Below are 23188 nucleotides of genomic sequence, written 5' to 3'. Positions count from 1 at the left end.
AAGAATATAATTTGGCAACGACATCATTAAACAGTTTAATAAGGAGTGGATGAGTCATTCTGTTTGAACAAATGGATTATTTTGCAATCAGAAGTACAAATGTTAACCAGCTTTATTTTTAGTTGGAAATGTCAAGAGGTCAGAAACAATTAAAACAACTGTAAGATGGGAGTCCCCGGAGTGTGTGTTCTCTTGGATTTACACCTTACTAAAATTGCTTTTATTGCAGCTTAGCGACTTAGCAACATTTTTCTGATAAGATAATGGGAAATGACTATGTGGGCACATTTACTGGTTAGGAGAGATTAGAGTCAAACAGAAATGGAACATACTTTTCATTTCAACAGAACAAAAGCTGGAAAACTGAGAGGATCTGCTTTTTCCTTACATGATTTAAAACAGTGATTGTCCTTTAAAAGGAATTCTGACCTGTGCAGGAATTTCTTATCAGCTCAAAATTCAATGTTTGAATATCAGCTACAAGCTACTTCGTGTTGCAGTTCCTCCTTTGAAAGTATTGTATCTAGAGAAGATGTGATTTGTTGCACACAGCAGCAAACTGCAGCTCAGCACCAGGACTGCTCCACAAGCAGGCACCTCAGGTGTCAGCAGGCACTGCTGTCCCAGCAAGCTGGGCACTGGCAAGGGTACAGGCAAGGCCTGGGGCAACGTACCTTTTCCTGCTCCTGGTATCAGAGGGTGGGGATGCACAGGGACTGTGCAGCCTCACTCACCCGGCCCTGGGCACGGCAGGAGCACCACCAAACTCACTTGCAGGCCACTGCCTCCTGAGGTTCTGGTGCTTGCTCTGTGTTCTGCTCTTGTATCAACTCAGTTGGAAACACACCAGTTGCTCCCGTGGCCATCGCTGCCCAAAGTGCTTCTCATCTCCAGCTGGAATACCTCACTGTAACTGCGTGTTCTCTGTGACAGGTCCGGATTGAAGATGATATTGCGGTGACAGCCAGCGGGATGGAGTTGCTGACGTGCGTCCCACGTACTGTGGAAGAAATAGAGGCTTTCATGGCAGAAGGCCAAGGCAGTGCCAAGTCATTTGGCTCCTTGTCCAGCCAAAAGGAGTAAGCTTCAGGGTGATGCTGAATGTCCCACGCTGATCAGTCTTCGTTCTGATTTAATACTGCAGCATATAAAATAACATGCATCCAATTCTTCATAGTGAGAAGAGGGCAGGCTATTAGCTGGATTGATTCATTAATTAAAAATGAAGGTAGAAGGCTTCAGCACTGGATATCCATATACCTCCAACGTCGCTGCTTTGCAGGCAGCAGTTGACGTTACAAGTGCCACCCGAATAACCTTGCTACAGCAATGATTTCTTCCAGTTAAATCTGAATTTTGATGATAGAGACTCTTTTAAATACAGGTGATCTGAATGCTGCCAGCAGTTCTAACAACCTAAGTCGTTTATTAAGCTTTATCACAAGTATTGCAAAAAAGAGAAAAAAATCAGCTCTTCTCAGTGGACACAATGACACTTATATTTTTCTTATGGATCTTATATCAGTGACAATGGAGTAAGCAGAATGAAATTTGTATTAAAATTCGTCCTTGGCATCATTTTTGTTTACAACTTGTGTTCATTAGATTCTCCTGCTGCCATTTCTGCTTCTTTACCTGACCTTTCTGCCAATTTGTGCTCTGGAAACATTGACTCTTCGTTAGCCTGACTTCTGCTCTGGTTACAGGGTACACTGATCCTGCACACAGCCTGGTGCTTATTAAATTTGTTCATCTGTTTGTTCCTTAAAATTGTAGATTGCTGTGGTGTTTAGAAGCCTTTAAACCTGCAAGAAGGAAACGTCTTCGTTCCAGGGCTCCGGGTCAGTCAGAGCTGTGCTCTGCCAAACGATCGAGTTGCTTCAAACCATCTGTTGTTAGCAGCTTCAGAATTAAATCATGTAAATTTTATATGGATAGACCACAAACATATTAACAATGATCACAAAATGACTTTCCATTCAAGCAAGATTTAAATTACCTAGAGAATCCTTTCTTTTACTGTAGGTGAAGCCTGCGGGAGAACAAATGCTCTACTTGCATCATAAAATAGTCCCGGGTGCTCTGACTACATAAAAGTAGTGTTGTTTACTGAACACGTCATGTTTACGTCTGTTGCCGATGAACACATCAAAAGCACAGTGTTGTGGCCTTATGCCCCTTGGCTCTGACCGGCTGGAGGTCTGAAGTTCTTTCAGAAATGGTGAATGTGTTGCTCTTTCTACTGACTGCACTGAGCTGTGCGACACAGACCCGCTCTTCCTTTCTAGCTGCTTGGTGACCCGTTGCCAAATAGGGAACTTCACGTAGTGAAGACCAAGGAATTGCACTGTGAAATAATCCAGGGGCTTCACTCCTTCTGTTCAATGTCACTTTGCTGAATAATGAACCTATGTGCATTTTTTTTAAAGGTTGCTGTCCACAGTCTACAAGAGGTGAATGCAGGAGGTGTTGAGATGGGAAGGGATGCGAAGGGGCAGATGCAAGGTCAGTAGCTGTGGTGTGCAGCAGTGCTCTTGCTGAGCTTCATGGTGCAAAAGCTCCTGCTCCTCAATACACAGTGTGTGCAGAGGTGCCATACTGTGTGTTGGCAGCTGTGCAGGTGCCAAACACCACAACCTGCAGGCACGTTCCAGACTCATCTGTCTCTGAACCCTGCAAGGTTTTCCAGCACTGTGCTGTGCCCGCAGCCTCAGCCCACTGCCCTCTGAGTCCAAGCGCAGCTGAAGCATGCTCTGAATGCACCCAGACCACTCGCTGCTCTGGGCACTGAAACCTGCAGTCGCTTTGGTTCAATAGCAGTTACTGTGTTACAGTAACACTTCACAGATTAAAAAAAAAAAAAAAAGAGTTTTGGAATTGCTTCAACTAAGCTGTAATCCTAGCGCAGTTAATAGGCCTTTCCCTGCTATGATTAATGCTGGCACACGGCGGCGGTGCTCCTGCAGAACAGGTCTGGCCCTGGGTGCTGTGCAGGCAGGCTGTGCCCCAGCACGCAGTGTGCGGGGGGAGCGCTGCCCCGCTGTGCTGCTGTGGGTTCTGCGGGGCCAGGAGCGCTGCCCTCCACAGCCAGGGACTGAACTCAACCACTGCGGGTTGTACCCTTCCTTCCAGTGCTCTATTTTGCAGTTCTGGATAATTTCTACCCACTTATGTAAAAAGCAAGTTAGTTTTGTTTTGTTTTGTCTTTTTCATTAGCATCAGGGAGGGGAGTAAGTCTTTTAAAATGGCAGAATGGTATTTAATATGCTTTAAATGTGTGCTTTGGGGAGGGAATACAGGTTGTGACAAACTTTCCTTATGACTAAATTAGTATTTCTTAGGCTGTTAGCTGTATTTTCCCAAATGCCTTTCTTTCCCCTCGGTGCAAACAGACTCAGATAGAGCCGCACCAAAATAACAGGAGTGCCCAGTGTTGAGCAAGCTTACATGTTTAAAAAGGTCCAAGTTCTGAATTGATAGATTTAAACCTTCAGCGCCCCGGGCTGGATGCATGTGGGGTGTATCTCTGTGCAGTGACACTGCTGCAGCTACACGTGTGGTGAGTGGGGCAGAGCCTCCTGCTGCTCGGGGAAGTCGGAGTAAGAGAGTTCTTTCGTTGTAAGAAAGTGGGAATAACGTTTCATGGTGAAATGTATGGTGCTTTTTCTTGTGGCAGGCTCTGTGTTCTGTGTCACAGACTATAGCTGCTATCAAAAAAAAAAATTGGACCAAAAGGAAAACTTTTACAGACCAATGCTGGATCTTTTTTGAGGAGGTGTTCATTCCAATTTTTCCTTAGGAAGAAGAGGGATATTCCAAGCTCACCGTGAGAGTTCTCCTGTGCAGAATGTGGGCAAAACTCCCCATGCCTCTGCTCCCTGGGGCCACGCTGCTCTTCTGCAGGAGGCTCAGAATAAGTGGTTGCAAGGAGGGTGTGAAGCTAACTCACACTGAGGATAGATTGAAAATAACAACTTGTCAGTCGCACACAGTCTGCACGCAAACAAAGCAGCTGCTAAGCTGGAAAAGTCATTGTGCAAACAAGTAACTTGTAACTTCGTGGTTTTGTTTCATGCAAGAAGGAAGTGGCATTGGTGCTGTCAGGTGGAGAAGTGACCTGCTGGAGCACCAGGAGTTCCTGAGTCTCCATCAGATGGTTCTACTTGCTCTCAAGAGACTAAAGAAATCGTTCTCCTGGAGGCAGCCTGTGTACAGCAAGGTTGGAAAAACATCACAGATTTGGGGCCCCTCTTTGGATTATCAGTAGTGGAGCGCACACTGTGCTGTCAAACCATCAGCAGGGCAACAAGGCCACGTAGTTCCAACACAGAGTAAACAGAGGGAAGGGATGGGGCTCCTGCCAGAGCTGGCACCCATCTAAGAAATGTGATGCAGTCAGGTTGTCTTCATCCTTATACAAAACCCTTGTAGAAGGATTGTCCTCCACCAGCCCCTCCCTCATTACCTTTTAATTGCAGTATACATTCAGGAAAGGATTCTTTTTTTTTTTTTTGGTGTGTGAGTGTGTGTGAGAGAGAGAGAGAAATGGGGAATTTAGTCCAAACTGTAATTAGTTTCTCATTCTCTTCCCACTAAATAGAAACTTAAGTGGAGGACAATAATCTGTTAAAGGACAAGAATAAGTTGAAGGAGGGAAGATTTAGGTTGGATATCAGGGAGAAGTTCTTTAGTATGAGAGTAGTGAGGTGCTGGAACAGGCTGCCCAGAGAGGTTGTGGAGGTGTTCAAGGCCAGGTTGGACAGGGCCCAGTGCAGCCTGGTCTAGTATTAGATATGGAGGTTGGGGCCCTGCCTACGGCGGGGGGGTTGGAGCTTAATGATCCTTGAGGTCCCTTCCAACCCTGGCAATTCTATGATTCCACAAATGGAACCTGCTGTACTGATTTCTCAGACAGCTGCTTGAGGTGGTCATCTCTGTATCTGAAGGAAACAGAAAATGGACAGGAAAAATAAGGCCAGCATTGGAGGCAAAATGTTTTTATTAGTTTCTGATATTTCAATCTTATCTAATTAAGCTGCAGCTAGAACCAAAAAAACATCTCTTTGTAAAAAGACTACCATAGTCCAAAACAATCCATAAAAAACTGCACCTAATTGCCTTTGTATTAAAAATTGAAATTCAGAAAGAACTTTTAAAGGCTTTATTTTCTAACAGCATCTTCATAGAGATAATATCCAAGGGTTTTTTCCTAAGTACAGGTACAAGGCAAACAAGCATCCTACAAAATATGGGAAAAAGGTAGTGTAGGAGGGAAATTAAGACAGTGTAATAATCCACTAGCCAGACACACAGGTTAAATGTAACACAACCATACCATCAACGAAATACTTAAAAATGAAAATAAATTAAGGTTATGCCAAAGTTCCTGCTTTACTTTTGCTGTTAAAATCCTCAATATATAGTACATACCACTGCATTATGGATCATGGCAAAAACTTATCACTAGCATTTAAAAAACTGCTATAGAAAAATTTCTATGGAAATAAGACTGAAGATACTCCTTCACACAACTGTGATGGCTATAGAAATTCTGCCGAATCAGGTGTTCAAACGAGGGCAGTTAGTTTTAAAATCACTGTGCATTTCTGTACAGGCTTGGCTGCAAATCTGAATGGCTGTGAGAATGGAAATGAACATAAGTGAGCTAAGATCCACACATTCTTGCTGTTCAGATGCTGCCCTACCCCTTTTGTTGCTCAGCCAAGCTGTGTATTTTGTTCTCCCTGATACCCGCACCCCAGCAGGAATGCAGTTTTGCAGAGCATAGGTTGTTGGTAGCATTTTTACATTTTCTGGAAACCAAAATCTTGTTCTCCTAACGCCCCACGGTCACTGTGCAAGCCAAGTAAACATGAACACAGGCATAAAAGGCCTTGTGCTGCTTGGTTCAGACCACCACTTGCCCTGTGGAAGTGCCTGTAAAGATCACTAAAGAATGTTGCTGTTTTTTTAGAACACGTCTTGAAGTACCCCAGCTTGCTATTACTGTGCCCTGCCCATTAACTGTAAGCAGATTGGAAAAACCTAAGTGGTGCTTTGCAGGAATTGCTCTGTAGGTAGAAAAGCAGTTCACCAAACAGGACAACAAACTCTCTACGGCCTTTGCAGTTTGTAATATGTAATGGAGAAAAGAAAGGGCTTAAATGCACTAAAAGGTATTTAAAGGAATTCACCCAATTATGACTTTCTGATACTACAGTGAACCATCTTGATGAATTTCTCCCGTTATGCTAAATGTGAGAAGGTAAGTACATCTGTGAAATGCTATTTCTGTAATAGTAAGCTCCTTGCTGACTAAGGATTTAGATCTGCACTTATTAGACAAATCTTCTAGAAGAGAAAAATATTTAACGCCTTTGAAGAAATACCCTAAGCAGTTTCTGGTTTAACTGTATCAAATCTTCAGTGCTAAACCTAAAAAGATCCACACACAATGATGGTTAAAAGAACCCCTCATTTGCTCAGTTACTGCATGGGTGGTGCGGACAGGCTGCACCTCCAGAGTTCATCCCGTCGGGCTGTGGCAGTGACTACTGCCCACTGTTTTCTGGATTTGTTGTGGTGCTTTCAGTGCCAACAGGTTGCACATTGTCTGCGAGACTGTGTGCATGCTCAAGGAATAAGTCTTTCAGTACGCTCAGCTCCTTGGTCAGGAGCTTAATTTTCGCCTCTAAACGTTCATTTTCTTCTTTGAGCTGGGTGACCCTTTGCAGCGTGTCTTGTGCTTTCTGTTTGCTTTTTAACCGGCTCTTTTTCACTGCCATGTTGTTTCGCTCTCTGCGCTGACGATACTCATCGCTGTTTCTATCCACAAAGGAATTTTTCTTTCCCTGCTTGCTGGGAGGCACAGCTTTGCCTCCACCACCAGGACTAACGGGAACCAGCTGGGGAACCTGCTGCAAACCACTGCTGTGCGCCTGGGTGTGAATCACGCTTACTCCGTTCGCATCTGTAGCGGTGTTCTGCGGGGATGTCTTGCTCATTTGGACGGGCTCTTCTTTGACACAACAGAATATTAGAAGATTGAAAACTCTTTTCTAGATCGTGTTTCCAGCAGGTCTTCACATGGGTTAAGAGCAAGGTGAACCCTGAAGGAAAAACAAATGCTGTTAAACGTGCTATGTTCGGCTACAGTCTTACACATCAGTGCCTTTGGCAAAAGGTACTGATGGCACATCTGGCAGCAACACACCAAAACTATGCTGGAAGAGGAAAAGCTGCCAACTGCTGGGACATTTCAGAAGCCTCTCGAACATATTTGGATTGGAAGGGACTGTTACTGGGTCATCCAGTCAAACTGTTTGCATTGTTCACTGGATTTACTCAGTTATTCCAAAGCCATCCCTGATGGATGGGTGTCTAGCCTAGCCTTGAAAAATCTCATTTCACAACCTCTGTCTTGGCAACTAGTTCCACTGTCTAACTTTTCTCCCAGTTATATAATTTTCTTAATTTTCAGACTGAATTCTTTCTTCTGCAGCTTAAACCCATTAACAGCCTGACTCTTGACCAACAGGAGTACTTGATCCTTGTCCTCTCCAAACCATCCTTCTGGGTGTATGCACATTCCTTGGTGGTCTCTGCTTTGTTCTAGAGACAGACCACCTTCCCTTGAACATCTCACATCTTCCAGTGCTTTCACCAGCTGTAAGATTGTTTTATTTGTTTTTGAAGATGGATCCCAAACTGATGGTTGTTTTAAGGTCTCAGCAGTACTCAGTGCAAAAATGTACAAGTGGTGCGTGCTATGAAGGCTGTGACTGAATGGCACAAAAGGAAACCCTCAGCCACAAACAAGGTAAGACCAGCCAAGCCTTTAACACTGCTTTGAGAGCAGGTGGGACAGGAAAGAAGGGTGAGAGCAATGTGAGAATCACTGCACTTGAAAGACAGGGGACTGTAGCCACCTACAAGGAGACATGGGCCACAGCTGACCTGCCCACAGCACACTTTCCTCTGCTGTGGCTCTCACAGCACTCACTGTCCATGCTGCTCCCCAGCAGGCTGCAGGCAGACAGCCTAAGGCACAGACATCCTCTCACCTGGGGCTCAGCCTGCTCTCAACCTTGCTGGTGGTACAAGACACCACTGCTGCTACACCCCCAGGAGGACCCATTTGGAAAGAGCAGCCGAGGTCAGCAGAACACAAGGTGAGCTGCGCAGTGCCCAGCCCAGCCTTACATCTGACAGCACAGGAGGCTGCAGCCCTGTGTGGCAATGCTCAGCAATATTCAGGTGCTTCTCAGCTACATGCTGCTCCTGTATATGTTTTCCACCACAGCTTGAGTGCCATTTTACATTCTGCTGGGTTATCATTAATGAGATTAAAATGTTACTGTCAATTGCACATTTTCTTTCGCAATCTGAGGAAGCCTGAACTGGATGCAGCTGTACAGTATGGCTCAGTAAGACACACAGCAGAGCCCAGTTGTTTGGCTTCAGTGTTATTCAGAATTAACATTCTGTTGCCAAGAACTCTTTTCCCTTAAAGCAAGTGAAAGAGGTGTGTGAGTTGTGTGAGTATAACCACAGCCCTCAAGAAATTTTCATATTTCATATTTTCATATTTCAGGACAGAAAGATGTCAGGGCAGACGTCGGACAGCATAGCCTTCAGTCCCCTCCCTTTCAGCATGGCAGTGCTCTCCTGGGCAGCCCAGCTAGGTCAGCACTGGAGAAATGCTGCATCTACCAGCCGTGTTGTGTCCACTGCAGAACAACAGGCAGAACTGCCCTGAAAGCATCGCGCCCCACCAACATCTGACAAGTTCCTTCACAGCACCAGGTTCCTCTTGCTCTTCTCTCTATGCTATCAAAACTATTTAATATTGTTCTAACATATGCATAAGATCTCTATCCAATGCCCCTGCAATTCAAAGGAAAAAATGATGTGTTCCATTAAACTGAAATGTAATGGGATAGTTCTCAGTGAAGGAGAACGTGGGTTGAGCAGAGAAACAGAACCCAAGTGTCACATCTCCCAGGTTGCTGTTAGTCCTGATGCACAGAGCACTTTGCAACAGGTCTCCCCCAGTTCCTGGAGCTGTCCCATGCTGTGTCAACTGTTTCTTCAATGGGAAATGCTCTCATCCGGCACTCATGTGGGAGATGCGACACACGGCTCCTGTCCTGCTCCAACACTGTACTGTAGGGCTGTACTGTACTTCTGTACATCCAGGCATCCAGGGATGTGCCGCACTTTCAGCTCCGTCCCCTCGGACGGAGTACTGTAGGGGTACTTCAGGGGCTGCCACCAGGAGGTTTGAGGGTATGGGATACTCAGAAGGGGCTGTGGCAAAGCACCGTGCACCTGGGGAAGGCTGTGAGCAGATGGCTGCCAGGGCTCACTGCTCAGGTGCGTGCCACACTGACATGTTAGCATGACACAACAGGCAGCAGCTCCCTGGCATCCCGTTCCCACGCAGCTTTTAGCCGGCACGGGGCAGCGCCGGGCTGGTTCTGCTCAGCACTGCTGCTGCTCCAGCGGCCGGAGCTGCCCTGTTCCATTGCAGCCGCCGGCTGCCACCCACCACCACCCAGCGCACACAATAGCGGCACTCGGAGCTCTGCTGGCCGCAGCTCCCCGGGGATTTGGAGTCCCAGGCACGTCAGGCCCTTCATTAGCTTTGCTTTCTCCCCCAAATTTGAAACTTCCAAACGTTTCCCTTGGCAAAAAAAGGGGAAAAAAAGTTTTAATCTGTTAAATAAATCTGGTTGGTTCGTTGCTCCACAACTCGCCGTGGGCTGCACGGCTGCTCCGTCACTGCCACAGCCGGCAGCGGGACGCCGCTGGCCTTCCCTCGGAGCGCCAGCAGCCACGCGGTCGGGACCGCCGCGTAACGCCTGAACCGCGCTGCCACGAGCCCGGCCAGCGCCGCGGGGACGCGGAGCATCCGCGGCTGCAGCCGCCGCTTCTAAAGGCGAACCGACTCCTCAACTGCGAACTTTTCGGATCTCGACGCGTTCGGCACTCGGCCCCGGGGCGCCGCGACGGCCGCGTTCCGCCGGGGCCCCGCAGCTCCCGGCGCAGCGGCGCGGGGCCGGCCCTCCGCGTTGACATCAGCGCCGCCGCCCCGCCCGCTCCCCCCTCCCCCCCCACCCCTCCCGCCTCGGCGCCCGCCGCCCCGGGGCGGCTCCCGGCCCTCCCCCGCCGCCCCGCGGGGCTCGCAGCCCGGGGGCCGCCCGGCCGCGCTCCTCCCCCGCCCGCGCGGGGCGCCCGGCCGCGCCAAGCCGTGACTTCACCGGGGGGGAGGAGAGGCGCGGGCCGGGGCCGCCCGCCGATTGCATCATGCGCTCCCACGCGCGGGGCCGCCGCGCCACCGGCGGACGGGCGCGCGGCGGGGGCGGCCCCTACGGCCCGGCACGGCGCCCCCCGCGCGGCGGCGCTTACCTGTGGCGGCGCGGGCGGCGGCGGAGGGGAGGGGCGCGGCCGGGCCCGAGCCTCCTCGTTCACGCGCGGAGCGCGGCCGAGCGGCGATTGCGAAACCCGCCCCGCGCCGCCCCGCCCCGCACGCCGATCGCCGCCCGCCCTCCCGCCGGGGTGATGCAACGCCCGCCCTGATTGGCAGTCCCCGCGGCCAATCGCGCGCCCTCGCACTTAAAGGGCGCGGCCGCGTTCGTGCGGGGACTTTGCGGGCCGTGGGCGGTGTGCGGCGGCGCGGGCGCCGCCTCGGTGCGGCTCTGCCCCGCCCCGCCGCTGGGGGGCGCTCGCGCGGCCCGGCCCCGGGCGCCATTTTCTCGCCGAGGCCTCCGGGGCGGGCGGCGCCGCCTTCCCGCGTACCTCGGGCCGAGGGGACGGAGCTGAAAGTGCGGCACATCTCTGGATGCCTGTGATTACGTTTGTTTGCAAATATCGCAAAAAGATGAAAGCTGTGAGCGGGCCGTCGGTGCTTTCCTGCTGCCTGGCTCACGCCCCGGGCTCTGAGGGCAGCGCGCATCTCCCCCACTGTGCCCTGTGGAAAATGAGCCCCGTTTGCAGAACAGTTCTGAGGGTTGATGTGGGCAATCAGCCTTACACTGCTCACTGCCGTTGGGTGCTGCTTCCTTGTCAGTCTCTGGTGTTTAATATCTCACGTGTTTTTCCCAGTTGAAACGGTTCTGTTTTCTCTGGCAATGATTCATCCGCCTGTAACTAGAGCAAAAATTCCAGGTAAGCGTTTAGCATTATCCTGTCCTTAAGTAGTTCCCTGTGTGCTCTTCAAGTGCTCCCGTGGCGTTTCACAGTGCTTTACTGCTATTCGTTCATTCTTCTTCTTCGAAGGAAGATGAAGAAAATAAAATACAAACTCATCCTCATGTAGCCTGAGCGTTCTAAACGTTAAAGCCCAGGTGCAATTCTGTGCGCACTGGGAGCTCTGGTGCTTGGCTGGCGTCCTGTCCTGGTGCAGGAAGACTCACACAGTGTGCTTGCAGGAGTATCTGCAGGAGAAATCCCCCCAGTGCAAATGGGATGCGAGGGAAGCAGTCTAGAAAGTAATCACAAAAACATAAGGAGTGCTGCTGTAAAGGCATGGTACTGAAATACACGTCTTAGCTGCTGGCCGTCACATTAGGTCATATGAGCCACGCGTTGGCTCTGGAGCTCAGTGTCAGGAGCAGGGCTGTAGCCCTCTGCATGCCAATTCCAGGTGTGTTCCTGCAGCAGCAGTCCACCTATAAGACTGTCTGATTTTGTGGTGGCATACTTTCACATGCATAGCTCAGTCTTGAAGGACTGGTCCCTAAAAAGTAACACCGCCAACAATAACAAAACCACAAGTTTTCAGCATCTTCAAGTAATACACAGTAAATCACAGCTCAAGACAGAAGGTCTACTGAAGAAACAGAAACTAACTGTGGGAACTGGAGGCAAAGATGTAGGGGGCAAAGGAACCTGTTGAGGTAAATGTTCCTGTTTGGTGCTTGGTCAGTATGTTCACTTAATGCTTACCAAAAAGATTTTCTGCAGCCTTAGCTCAGAGTGTGAAAACTGCTTTATTTCTCCATCTTATTTGTTGTCCCATTCCAGTGTTTATGGTTGTTACCTCTGTGTTCATGGACAGTTATGTCTTTGTCCTAAAATAAAAACCATATAAATGTACTGGACTATAGATTATTCTTCTTTTTTCTCCTGTAAGCATTCAGTTACCTGCGTTCCCTTCCGCCGTGGATAGCCTTCACTGGACTTTTTACTTCAAATTTGCAAATTTCTATTAAATATCTACCTTTCACGCGTGGTTTGACTGTAGTTTTTTCCTCTATCGTGTCTTTAGAATTCTTGGTGAGAATTCTCTTTGTTGAGTTTTAGAAGAGAGGAAACTGTTTATACTTTTAAAATATATATGCATATAAAATGGTCCCTTGGACTATTTGTAAAGTGTGTCTGTGGGCAGGTGCACTAAATGGTATTGAAACTTTCTGTCCTGTCTGTACAGATCATCCAGAAGCTGAAGAGATGCAGGTCTGTAGTCCACCCCAGCCATTTAGTGTTCTGGTTTAATCATTCAAAGAGTGCTAAGCCATGACAGAAGAGTGAACAAACAGTTAAAAAGCTGCAATCTCTTGCTGCCTGTTTTGACATGGAAAAAAAGGAAAAGAGAAGTTTCTAACCTTGTCATTGTCGGTCTTCTGAGAAATTTTTTTCTTACTAACTCCTGCTCCCATTCTCACAGTTGTGAGAAACTGGACAGAAAGACTCTGGAATATGATCTGGAATATGAATTCTTTATGATCACAAAGCAGATGGCATTGCTTTTGGGAATATCCTAATAATACAAAGTCTGTAGTAGGAGTTTTTGCATTTGGAGTAGGAGTCTTGCATTTTCATGTTACAATGTTTGTTTTTTGCCTTCAGGACCGACCTCCATCAAGATGAAAATGCTACTGTTAGAAATGTCACACAGTCCAATTTGATAATTTAAATATCATAGAAACTTGACTATTAATAGTTGATTTGTCAAAGGTAGCCTTTTTGAGTAGGTGAAGAGAAGGGAGAGGAAGCACTGCTTAGTAGTGGTGATCACTATTTCAGGGCTGCACTGCTAATTCTAGCACTGACTCACTCTAGCCTTGGAAAGTTACAGTGCTTTTGTTCTAGAAAATACTAAGTAAAGAAAGCAGCCATTCCATTCTAATAGCAAACATTCATTTTATTGTAACGCTGCCTGGAGAGGAAGAATCCAGTGCTTTTGTTCTTTCTCTCTATGCTGCTAATAATTCTTACAAGAAAGTATTTCCAGTTGCTAGTTCAGTATCTTCCAACGCTGCTTCCTCTATGTCTAGTTATCAGAATACCAAGAATGCAATGACTGTTTTTAGGCTGCCACTAAACAATATTGTTTTTTACTTTCATGTTTATGCAGAATGTTAGAAAAAGCGAAGCTAAGTAGCTGACAGTAAAAACAAAGTAGAAAAATAAACTGAAAGGGAAATACTATGTATCATGTGTATGTGTACATATAAAATCTGGTTCCAAAGAGGCTTGTTAGAACTAAACAAGTCTGAGCGAGAATTAATGGCCCACACCTGGGAAAAAGAGGTGAATACTCAGGCATCCAGGTTTAGTAACTGCCACACCTGTCCTATATTCCCAAAAGCATAAATGAGTTCTGCAAGGATTTAGATAGCTTAGCTTTTGAATGCACAGTGCCATGGCTCTTTTCCAAGGCATCATCAGTCACCGCATGAAAATCCCCACCCTTAATTACCAGGGCATTATTTGTCATGGGGCATACTCTAATGAAGAACTTCACTTCATTTGTATGATATCAAGAAGAGTAAATAGTTTTGGGGATGACTTCTTCCCTGACTTTAAAATGGTTCTTTGCAACAGAACCATAAAGCAGCTTTCCAGAAAAATCACTAAAATGAGAGAGGCATAACACAGTGTTATCTTCAGTCCCATGGTATTGGGTAAAGGAGAACCAAACTTCTTTCTTATCCATGGTTTTATTATTCCTTGCAACCTATATGATCTCTATGCCACAAAAAACACAATGAGCAGCTGCCTGGAAAGAAAAAAAGAAACAGAGAGTTTGGCACCTGGACAGCAGAGAAGGGGTATGGCCCACCTGATTGTTCACCCTGTGCCACTTCTGTTCATTTAAATGAATAGACAGCTACTTATCTGTGCTTGTATCATAGAAACTATGCAAGAGGGAAAAAAAAATGAGGAAGTGTACTGCCGAGTACAGAATGTCTGTCATTGAGCTGCTGCTACTAATATCTAGGAGAATTATGTGCTAGATTATCAGTGACAATGCTATTTTTGTCAGACAGGTCCAGCGTATCTCATATCCCCAGGAGAAAATAAAGGAAGTATGCAGTGTCATCATCCTTCCAGAAAGTCACTTCTCCCAGTTTGGTGAGTTAGCTGACAGAAAGGCTTTTTCTTTTCCTATATCTTAAAAAGGAGGCAAGTTCAACTGAAACAGTGAGGCACAGCTCCCTGCTCTTTGGCTGTGCATACTCCCTAACAAACCATAGACTCTTAGAGAAACAAAGCAATTACATTTACACGTGCAGGCACCTGGATATCTCTGTCACTCTGAATTTACCAGGTACAACCCAGCATTTGGTTTCTATTGAATATAAACACTGCAGCCAAAATTGTAGAAAAATACCTCTTGGGTAACATGTCCCAGAACAACAATGTCATTAGAGAAGGGCTCTTCTGATTTCTCTCCTCTTGACTGTAAGTAGATCAGATTTCCTTCTGATAGGCAGAAGTTTTACATCCCTTCGCCACTAGCCTGTCCATAAAGGTCTGGTTTCTGTACCTCATCAGCCGTGAAAACAAACTCAGCAAATCTTTGTATAGGAAATTGTTTCTGATCTGATTTGTTTAAACATCATGTGGGGTTTTCCTACGCAATTTTTTTGGTCAGAAGGACTTACACAGTTAAGATACGGATGGAAATTATTGGGAATCTTGCATGAGGAAAGAATTCGGGATCAACAGTATTGCAGTGATGTTGGTGATTCATAGGGGAATATCCTATGTGTGAAAAAAGTAGCATGCAAAGAGTAGTAGATGGAAACACAAAACACTTCATAATACATTGAACCATATCTTGCAGATGTCCAGTGGTGTGCGTGCACTGGCAGTTGAACCTTAAATGCCAATAGTTACTTGGCAGAGACTGAAGCTTACTTTCCTAAAGGATCCCTGAAGACTATTTCCAAATATGCCCAGTTAGTTGCTGAATGGATGCATCATAAGGAGGACTTTACCTAACTGTGCACAGTCACAGAATCACAGAATTGTAGGGACTGGAAGGGACCTCTAGAGGTCATTGAGTCCAACCCCCTGCAAAGCAGGCACCCTACAGCAGGCTGCACAGGTAGGCATCCAGGCGAGTCTTGAATATCTCCAGAAAAGGAGACTTCATAACTCCTCTGGACAGCCTGTTCCAGTGTTCTACCACCCTCGCCATGAAGAAAGTCACAGAAATCTTTACAGCTCAACAGAGAATATGGTAACACTCCTAATCATTTGCCTAGACTTTTGCGGCCATTCTTCAGAGTACAGGCATTACTTTGAAGTCACATACAGTCCCATTTGGCAGTTGGAGAAAAGGACTTTGTCTACCAGGAAATGAAATTATAAAGTGCATTGTTTATGTGTACTTTTACCTTACATCATCCTTTTCCTGTTGTTAAAAGCCCTTTGACATTAGGGGATTCTGCAGGTGGGACAGTACTAAGGATTGCAAAGCACAAGCTCATGCCTTCCTTCCTTTAAAGAAGAGTGAGGACAGGATGAGAGGATATGTGTACTCCTAGCAGGGACACAAGCATGGGCAGCCAGTCCAAGAGAGCTCCAGGCAGAAGAGATGGCCCTGCTTTGAACAAGTGGGATGTTGTTCTGTGCTGGTGCTGTAAATAACTGGAAAGTCTTGGGCACAAATTTCAATGTTTGGAGCGCAACAGGCTTATAACAAAGTATTTAATTTGCCTAAACATTGTCCTGATGGAGGGACATTTATCAGTCAGTGCTTTTTGGCATCAACAGAAAATACTGCAGCACACTGTGAAGCAGTCTTTATGTCTCTGGATTTCATCACATGAAGGGGCACGAGCTGTGGCTGTAAGTTGAATGGGGAGTTACAGGCAGCTCTGAGATACTTCACGTTATAGCAGCATTGGTAGCTGAGCTGGGGAAAAGCTAAAAAGTATGCAAGCTTTTATTTAGTATTTGAGTGTTTTTAGAAAGATTTCTAAGTGGATTTTCAGTAGGCTTAAAATTTGATATGTGCTGCATGTTCTGCTACTCCGTCACCAGATGGATTTCCTGGCCTTGACAAAATATGTAGACCCAAGGATTTACAAGTGTTCCAGTCCTACAAGGGAGACTGAATAACTCCAAGCCCATTGAGAAAAAGAGGCCAAGGGGCACTGGGGCAAAGTCTGGTTTCCTGAAGACTGAGTTTTCAGTTGATATGTCAGGAGATTAGAGCTCCACCTCAAGCATTTCCCACCATTTGCAGAGTTAGCTTTTCTCACAAAATAGGCACCTATATTTGTCTTTCATGAAATGCAGGCACTGTGGAATCAGGCAGCTCTGTGCAAGGGGCAGTTCTGGTGAGGACACCTGTGGCATTCTTTACTTAAATAAATGCAATCAAGCACCTCAAACTTTTATCAGTGACATGCTGAGCTGGGTAGCCAACATTTATTTCAGTTTATTAATAGAGGAGAAAACTCATTCCGTGTAGTGAGGAGTCCGGAGACACTGCTGAAGATGAACACGATCTCTTGATGCCTTAAGTTGAACATAAATGATTCATAAGGCTGACAGGGCTCTGCAGACATTGCAAATAGGCAGAAACACAGTTCTGTACAATGAAATCCAGTACTGTAGCACCTGACACACTTGGAAATGTTGCATGAATTCTTTTTAGAACAACACAGTTCATAAGATGAATAATTTGGATTGTTTACCTGCTTTTAGAGAATATAGGATTTTTGTAAGATTGAATTATAAGGAGTGTACAATCTGTTCTAATAGTTATATATATAGTTTGCAACAGATTAGCATCTGGCTTAATAGTTTAGGCCTGAAAGAAGTATTTAGAGTTAATAATTTGTATTCCAAACACTTTTGCCCATTTTCAATATTTAATTGCAGCAGTAGGAGGAAAAAAAGTCATACATTTTTTGCAATATGGGGACCTGGTTGGAAAACTGTTTCCTTTTCACTTAAACACAAGTAGTTTGTGAGGTCTTTCTTTCTGGAATAAGGTACCTCTCAGCCCTGGCCTCTTGCTAAATTAATGGTTTTGATTATACTTAGCTCCACTATTAAGTGTATGAATCAGTTGCACATGTAAGACACGTGGCATTGTTGGTGCTCCTACTTGAAAAGTAGTGCCTTTTCAGCATTGTTTTATGAGCATTTAGATATGAAAACTTCCTGCAAACAGCACTGTCACTATGTTTTTACTTTCTGAAATATTTTTATTAACAATAAAAACCATTTTTATGCTCCCGTAAAATGAATGAAAAACATGATGGCTTCTATCAGAAATCCTCTAGCTTTACTCATATGAATTTTGTTAATATTTATTTATTTAATAGTTACTTGAAGCACTCAGTAGCTCAGCTGATAATCATAACAATTTGTTCAAAGCACTTTGAGGTAGCTTGTTTTTCTTAAAATCCCCTTGCTGCCTCCTGAGTTCAGTTTCCAGATTTTCATGGGACTGTGACCCACTCAGGAGCAACCTACTGATCTTGGGACTGACCTGGCTTGTGATTAACTCTTATTGCACTTAAGATAAAGACATGTTCTGCATAAAGCATAAGATTCCCATTTGAACAGAAAATGTCAATGTAAGGGTCTTGTGGAATTCATGCAGTTGTGAGTAGTGTCTCATTTTTATTAAAGGGATTGCTCTGGTGAACGTGATTGTGTGTAATCTCTCTTTCTGCAAAGGCTTGGAAGGCAGAGTAGATGTTATCTCAGCAGGTAGGAGTGCCAGCTCCTTTCACTGGATGCTTCAAGTGACCTTTGGAATCCCCGCAGGGAATGAAGGGCCATATCTCACATTGCCTGGCTGGCTGTCCCACCAGCATGCTGCATGGGCAGTACTGAAGTGAAATCACTTTGTAGCAGGCTCTGCATGCCACACATGGGAACCTGAGCACCATATTTCAGCCTGTAAGTGAAAGCTGCCTCTTCAGTCACATCTTTGTGCAACAATTCGTAGAAGTTCTGATCCAGAAGTATCTCTATTATTAGTTTGGAACTGATAACAGAACTGCAGTAATTGTCAGGCTGAGATTGCCTCTGCCTGCTTCCTTCCTCCATGCCTGTTGTTTCCTGTGTGCTTAGTGTTCCTTTGATCATGGTTAGGACTCACTTGTGATGTCACCAAGTCACTCTTCGAACTTTGTGAAGCTTCCTTGTGAGTCCCTCCCCTCTCAGTGCCTTTGACATTTTTCATTTAATGGGGCAGCTCCTGCTTAGATTACTCATGCTTAGATTATTCATTAATCCCTGGGCTGTAGCAGTATAATTGGAAAGGCTGAGTGTAGCTCAACAGGCAGGTCAGACTTTCAGACAGCATCCACACTGAGCAGTAAAGCTGCTTTCTGCTAGTATGGTCTCAATGCTTTTTTAAACATCACATTTTAAAATCTGAGTCAAAAGTGGTTCCAATCCTTTATGCCATTGAAGTCAGAGCTTCATTATATTACTAGCAGAAGGGTGCATGCACCAAAGTTGTATGTTATATCCAATCCTTGCGCTGCTCTCATCCAGCTCAAATCTGCCACAGTCAGCAATGTGTCTGTCCATGGCAGGACAACATGGGTCTTTCATATCCGTACGACACTACAGAATTTAACTTTGTGCCAGATCGCTCCTCCAGTTTCATTTATATTCCTGTAATAGTGTCACCTAAAAGGGAACAAAGTTGATTTAAAGAATGAGAACACAGACAAGTCAGTGTGTGTCAGGGACTCCATTCTGTAACAGTGTCTCACATACTGAAGTACATAACTAAGAAATGACACAGCTTATTTTGTGCCAAAGTAGCTCATACAGGCACTTAACATCTAAGTTAAATGCCTGAAGTTGGTGTCCCATGTACAGTGAAAGGTAAGAAGCTGGGGTCTGCTTGTCTGGGTTTGTCAGGAGTTTAAATCTCCTTTTTTTATTATGTCCTGGACAATGCCATGTGAAGTGATCGTCCATATACTAACAGTTAAAATCTTCAGAGAGATTTTGAGAACTTTCTGCCCCTTAAAGCAGAGCTGGGATCTGAGTTTGGATGATGGTGCTCATTGCCCCGTTACTGTTCTGCTGCAGCATGTGTCTGTTAGCTCAGGTCCATGCCAGTTCTGACTCAGGGCCATGAGCCTTCCATTCAGTGCACAGGAGCTAGGAAAGGTATGAGCCATATTTCCTTCTGCTCCATTAAGCATTCAATGGCAAAAATAAGAAAGAAAAGAATGACATTTTTTTGGCAATATACTTCAACATAATAGTTAGTGTTAATTTGTGGGGTTTTTTTGTTGTTGTTTGTTTGTTGGTTTTTTTTTGTAAGAAAAAAAAAAGCAGGAAAATATATGTAAAAGAAAGCATTTCATGTGAGGGAAGTGGTGGTCAAATTTTTGCATGCTCATTGTTTGTGATGTTTGCACAGGACATGTGGGAGAAGATATGCTGAGCGTGGCTGCTCATTTCTTGTGTGGCCTTGGCAAATCATTCCCTCTTCCAGCTCTGTAGCTGAGAAATAGAGCAACAGTGCTGCTCCACCTCCCAGGGAGATGTAATCATGAGTGAATAAAGGATCCTGAGCTATCGATGATAGAAACCACTGAAGTTCGTAAGGTAGACGAAAGATTAGAAAGTTAAATTTGGGAGGGAAAGGAAGGAAGGATGTTGTTTAGTCTGAGGTGGAAGAGCAGAGAGAGAATGGGCGACTTGTGGGTAGGCCAAGTACTGAGTAATGTGGTAAGTGATGTGTATCAGTAAGAGAACTGTAAATGTGATTCGGTGAATTCTTGAGATAAAGGTGATGCTGTGGTAATGCAGAAGAGACCACTGCGGTGAGATGAGGTGTAGTGCTATCACATCCTCCTTTTCTGTGTCTGTGGCATTTGAGCTGTGTTCTGCAGGGGACAGAACTAAATCTGGTATCTGAAAAGCATTCAGAATATTCTTGGGCACCACAAATGTGGTCACTGAAATACAATCCTAATTGTAAAAGGAAAACTAACCATTTAATGGCTCACTAACTGGGTACAAAATATGAGCAGGTTTCACAGTCTGGCTGTACATGGTTACAGGTGACAGGTAGGAAAGGACAGGCTATGAGCCACATGTGGATGGAAGCGAGCAGTAGGCAGGCTGATTGAGTGAAAAGATGCTCCCAAGCAGCTAGCATGGTAATTGCAGTGGTGCTGAGCTTTTGGAAGAGGAGCCAGAAGTTAGCTGAGCACAAGGACAGCAAGGGTTGAGGACGTGTTCACAGAGACTGTGATGATATGATATGAAAAGGGAAATGATATGGAAAGGGAATAGGAAGGTTAGCATGGATTTGATTTCATCCACCTTGCAGTTGCAAATGCTCTTCCTCCAAAGAAGAAGAGCTGTAGTGATAAGTAATTAAACCAGCTGGCATTGAACCAAACTCTGCACATAAAATGGTCATCAGTCTCCAGCTGCTGTTCCCAGGTGAAAGGAAGGCCCTGGCTGACGTGTTGTGCTGCACACTGCTCTACCGGCCTGCAAGGCTTCAGCATGTACAGCTTCTCCTTTGAAAATTGTTATGCGTGGCAGCCTTGCCATGTGCAGATCATGTTTTCCCTCTCTGGGACAGAAAACAGAGGAGAACGGTGAAGTTCGTGTTTCATTGCATCTCGAGAAGTAAAGGTGGTACATTGGCAGCTCCTCAGCACATACAAAACTGCTGCTCATCCCTTCCTGCTCCCCCAGTGTACCCATGGCACAGCACTGTCCCCAGCTGAGGACTGTGCCCCCGCTCCTGCCCTCCTGCCCCCAGTGCACACTTTGGCCCTGTTAGATCTGCTTTCTTTCCTCTGTCTGGAATGGAGGAGGGGCTGGCACTGGTGCCAGGAAGAGGTTTGCATGCAGTCAGGACATTCTGGAGCTTTGTCAGTAGCAGTGACACGTTCTCAGTTAACAAGGTGGTAAAATAAACTTGTAGAGACACTTTGGTTCTTTTCTGGGCTGCCACATCAGGTTCTGTGTGCGGTTCCGTGCTGATGGATCAGAGCAGAGCACTGTGCCTGCACCCTGCAAACGGTGCAGGGGCTGAGGTCAGGAAACATTCAGAGCAGCCACTTTGGTGATGCAATTAAAAACAGTCCCGAAATTCACTTCAGAATTCAGCAAGGATATTTAATTCCTCCATCGCTGTGATTTTCTCTAGTTTCCTTCCCTACCAACAGAAACCAGTACGGCCAACTTTGTGTGATGGCTCTCAGCAGTGTTCAGGGTTTTGGAGTGCTTTCCCAGCCCTCCCTGGTGCGATCTGCTGTGCGGTGGAAGAACAGCACCCTCAAGAGTTGACGGCCGTGCTGCTCCAGGGCTCCACAGCACTGGGCAGGCACCGTTCCTCCTTTTGTTAAACACACTGGCACATGTGGCCGAGGCAACGAGACATAAACGTTTCTTTTGCCATCACATGTGCAGTGTTTGGCATTGGTTGGTGTGGGTGTGGAAATCTGCCTGTCCGAGGGATGGCAGCTGCTGAGCATGGCATTTGCCTTAGGAGAAGAGGCATTCAAGAAAGAATTGCCCTATTTATTTAAGTCTGGGAAACTTGTTTTATACCATCTTAAAAGAATTTGAACAGGAATTAATATTTTTGTGCAAAAAGAGATTATTTTAAAGTACTTCACTGAGATAAAAGGGGTCTATGTAAAAAATACTGAGCAAACCAGTCCTTAAATTGCGGGGACTTGTTCGTTAATTACAGTAATTAGGAATGGAATCTGATCCTAAACTTTCTGATTTGCTTTGAATTTCTCTTAATGTGTGGTTAGACCTTAATTTTCAGAACGATTCTAAAATGTGAGACTACAGAGGCATCAGTATTATTCAGTGTCAAACTGAGTTCTGTTCTCCCGCTGCTGCCCGCAGTGCGGACCTTTTGCTGTCGGTGTGCATGGCCAGTTCCTGCCCACTGCCTTCAGAGCACAATGTGGCTGCAGGAAACTCGGCATGGCCAGCACCGGCTGTTGGGCCAGCTGGGTCCTACGGCATCAGCAAGTCTGGGTCAGCATCTTCCCCTCTCCTGCAAATGGGTTTGCTGGGGCAGAGCCTGCAGGATCCGCACAGCCTGATGTGGCAGGGTTGCCTAGAGAGGTTGTGGAGTTTTCATCTTCTTCCATGGAGATATTCAAGACGCCATGGACACCCACCAGTGTGACCTGCTGTATGGAACCTGTGTAGCAGGGGTTGGACTCCATGATCTCTTCAGGTCCCTCCCAGCCCCTGTGGTTTTCTGTGATTCTGTGAGTTCTGCCCACGCTGAAGCATTTCTGACACAGGATAGGGGATTTTCCTCTCTATCATAACTTTGGAGTTCTTCTTCCATATGGGTGCTTTGCTTGATCAGGCAGTGTGTATCCTTTCTACCCAATGTTACATGCTGAAACCAAAATAAGAAGATACCATATATAAAAAGCAGTTAGGATTTGTCTTTTTTTTCTTTTTTCTTTTTTCTGTTGACACTGAAAGGTGAAAGGTATGTTCACAGAATCATAGAATCAGTGTGTTCTGTATTCTTTATGAACATCTCCCACCAAACACGCTCTCCTGTAAGGACAGCTCAGTGCAGAAGGCTGTTCTGGCTGCTGGCCTCGTGCCTGTGTGGGGAGCAGAGGCTCATGTGTGTGACCCCAAACGTGGCTCGTGGTTTATGGCGGTTTTGTTCCTAAGGCTTTGCCAGTCACTGTGAATTGCAAGGAATTCTGAGCAAGCAATTCGATATCATAAGCTTCTGGTTCATTCAGCCATCCAGGACTAAGAAATGCGGCGATTCTTTCTGTAGCCATAGATATATTGTGGTTTTCTCTGCCGATCTCCCTCTCGCCATTGTCTGCACCTGCTTCACCGGCCTCGGTGCGTCCTTCCATCCCCTGTGCTGCTTTCTGAGCGACCCGGGCCAGCGGATCTAGGGTCCGGCAGGTACGGCCGGGTGGGGAGGCGGCAG

General features: G+C 45.9%; 3 protein-coding genes across 6 annotated transcripts in view; 2 read left to right on the top strand and 1 right to left on the bottom strand.

Moving 5' to 3' along the window:
* PEPD (peptidase D) overlaps positions 1-1819 on the top strand; it is a 120994-nt gene extending 119175 nt beyond the window's left edge. Inside the window, exon 15 of one of the 2 annotated variants that reach the window (XM_090149314.1) lies at positions 934-1819. In XM_090149314.1, the coding sequence (XP_090005440.1) occupies positions 934-1083 (150 nt within the window). In that variant the 3' untranslated portion in view covers positions 1084-1819. The remainder of the gene's footprint in view (positions 1-933) is intronic. The other variant, XM_031615352.2, reaches the window with a different exon arrangement.
* Positions 1820-5146: 3327 nt separating this feature from the next.
* On the bottom strand, positions 5147-10542 carry CEBPG (CCAAT enhancer binding protein gamma). Its single transcript, XM_031615135.2, has 2 exons — positions 10411-10542; positions 5147-7109 (listed from the first exon to the last, which is right to left on the bottom strand). The coding sequence occupies exon 2, from the start codon at positions 7002-7004 to the stop codon at positions 6552-6554; it is 453 nt and encodes a 150-aa protein (XP_031470995.1). The 5' UTR covers positions 7005-7109; positions 10411-10542; the 3' UTR covers positions 5147-6551.
* The window catches only part of LOC116244009 (uncharacterized), a 51163-nt gene continuing 35621 nt past the window's right edge, over positions 7647-23188 (top strand). Inside the window, exons 1-4 of one of the 3 annotated variants that reach the window (XR_016470567.1) lie at positions 7647-7819; positions 8594-8805; positions 11107-11169; positions 14273-14361. The gene's annotated coding sequence lies outside the window, so the exon portion shown is untranslated. Of the gene's footprint in view, positions 8806-11106; positions 11170-14272; positions 14362-23188 lie in introns of all 3 variants that reach the window. The other 2 variants (XR_016470566.1, XR_016470565.1) reach the window with 2 other exon arrangements.

Source organism: Phasianus colchicus, chromosome 13 (genome assembly GCF_987193195.1).
Source record: "Phasianus colchicus chromosome 13, bPhaCol1.hap1.1, whole genome shotgun sequence".
Classification (NCBI taxonomy): domain Eukaryota; kingdom Metazoa; phylum Chordata; class Aves; order Galliformes; family Phasianidae; genus Phasianus; species Phasianus colchicus.
Note: the sequence above shows the minus strand (reverse complement) of the source record. Positions and strands in the feature narration are given on the sequence as shown.

Excerpts from the sequence above, each read along its gene's own strand:
- CEBPG (XM_031615135.2), bottom strand. The coding sequence starts at position 7,004 with ATGAGCAAGACATCCCCGCAGAACACCGCTACAGATGCGAACGGAGTA.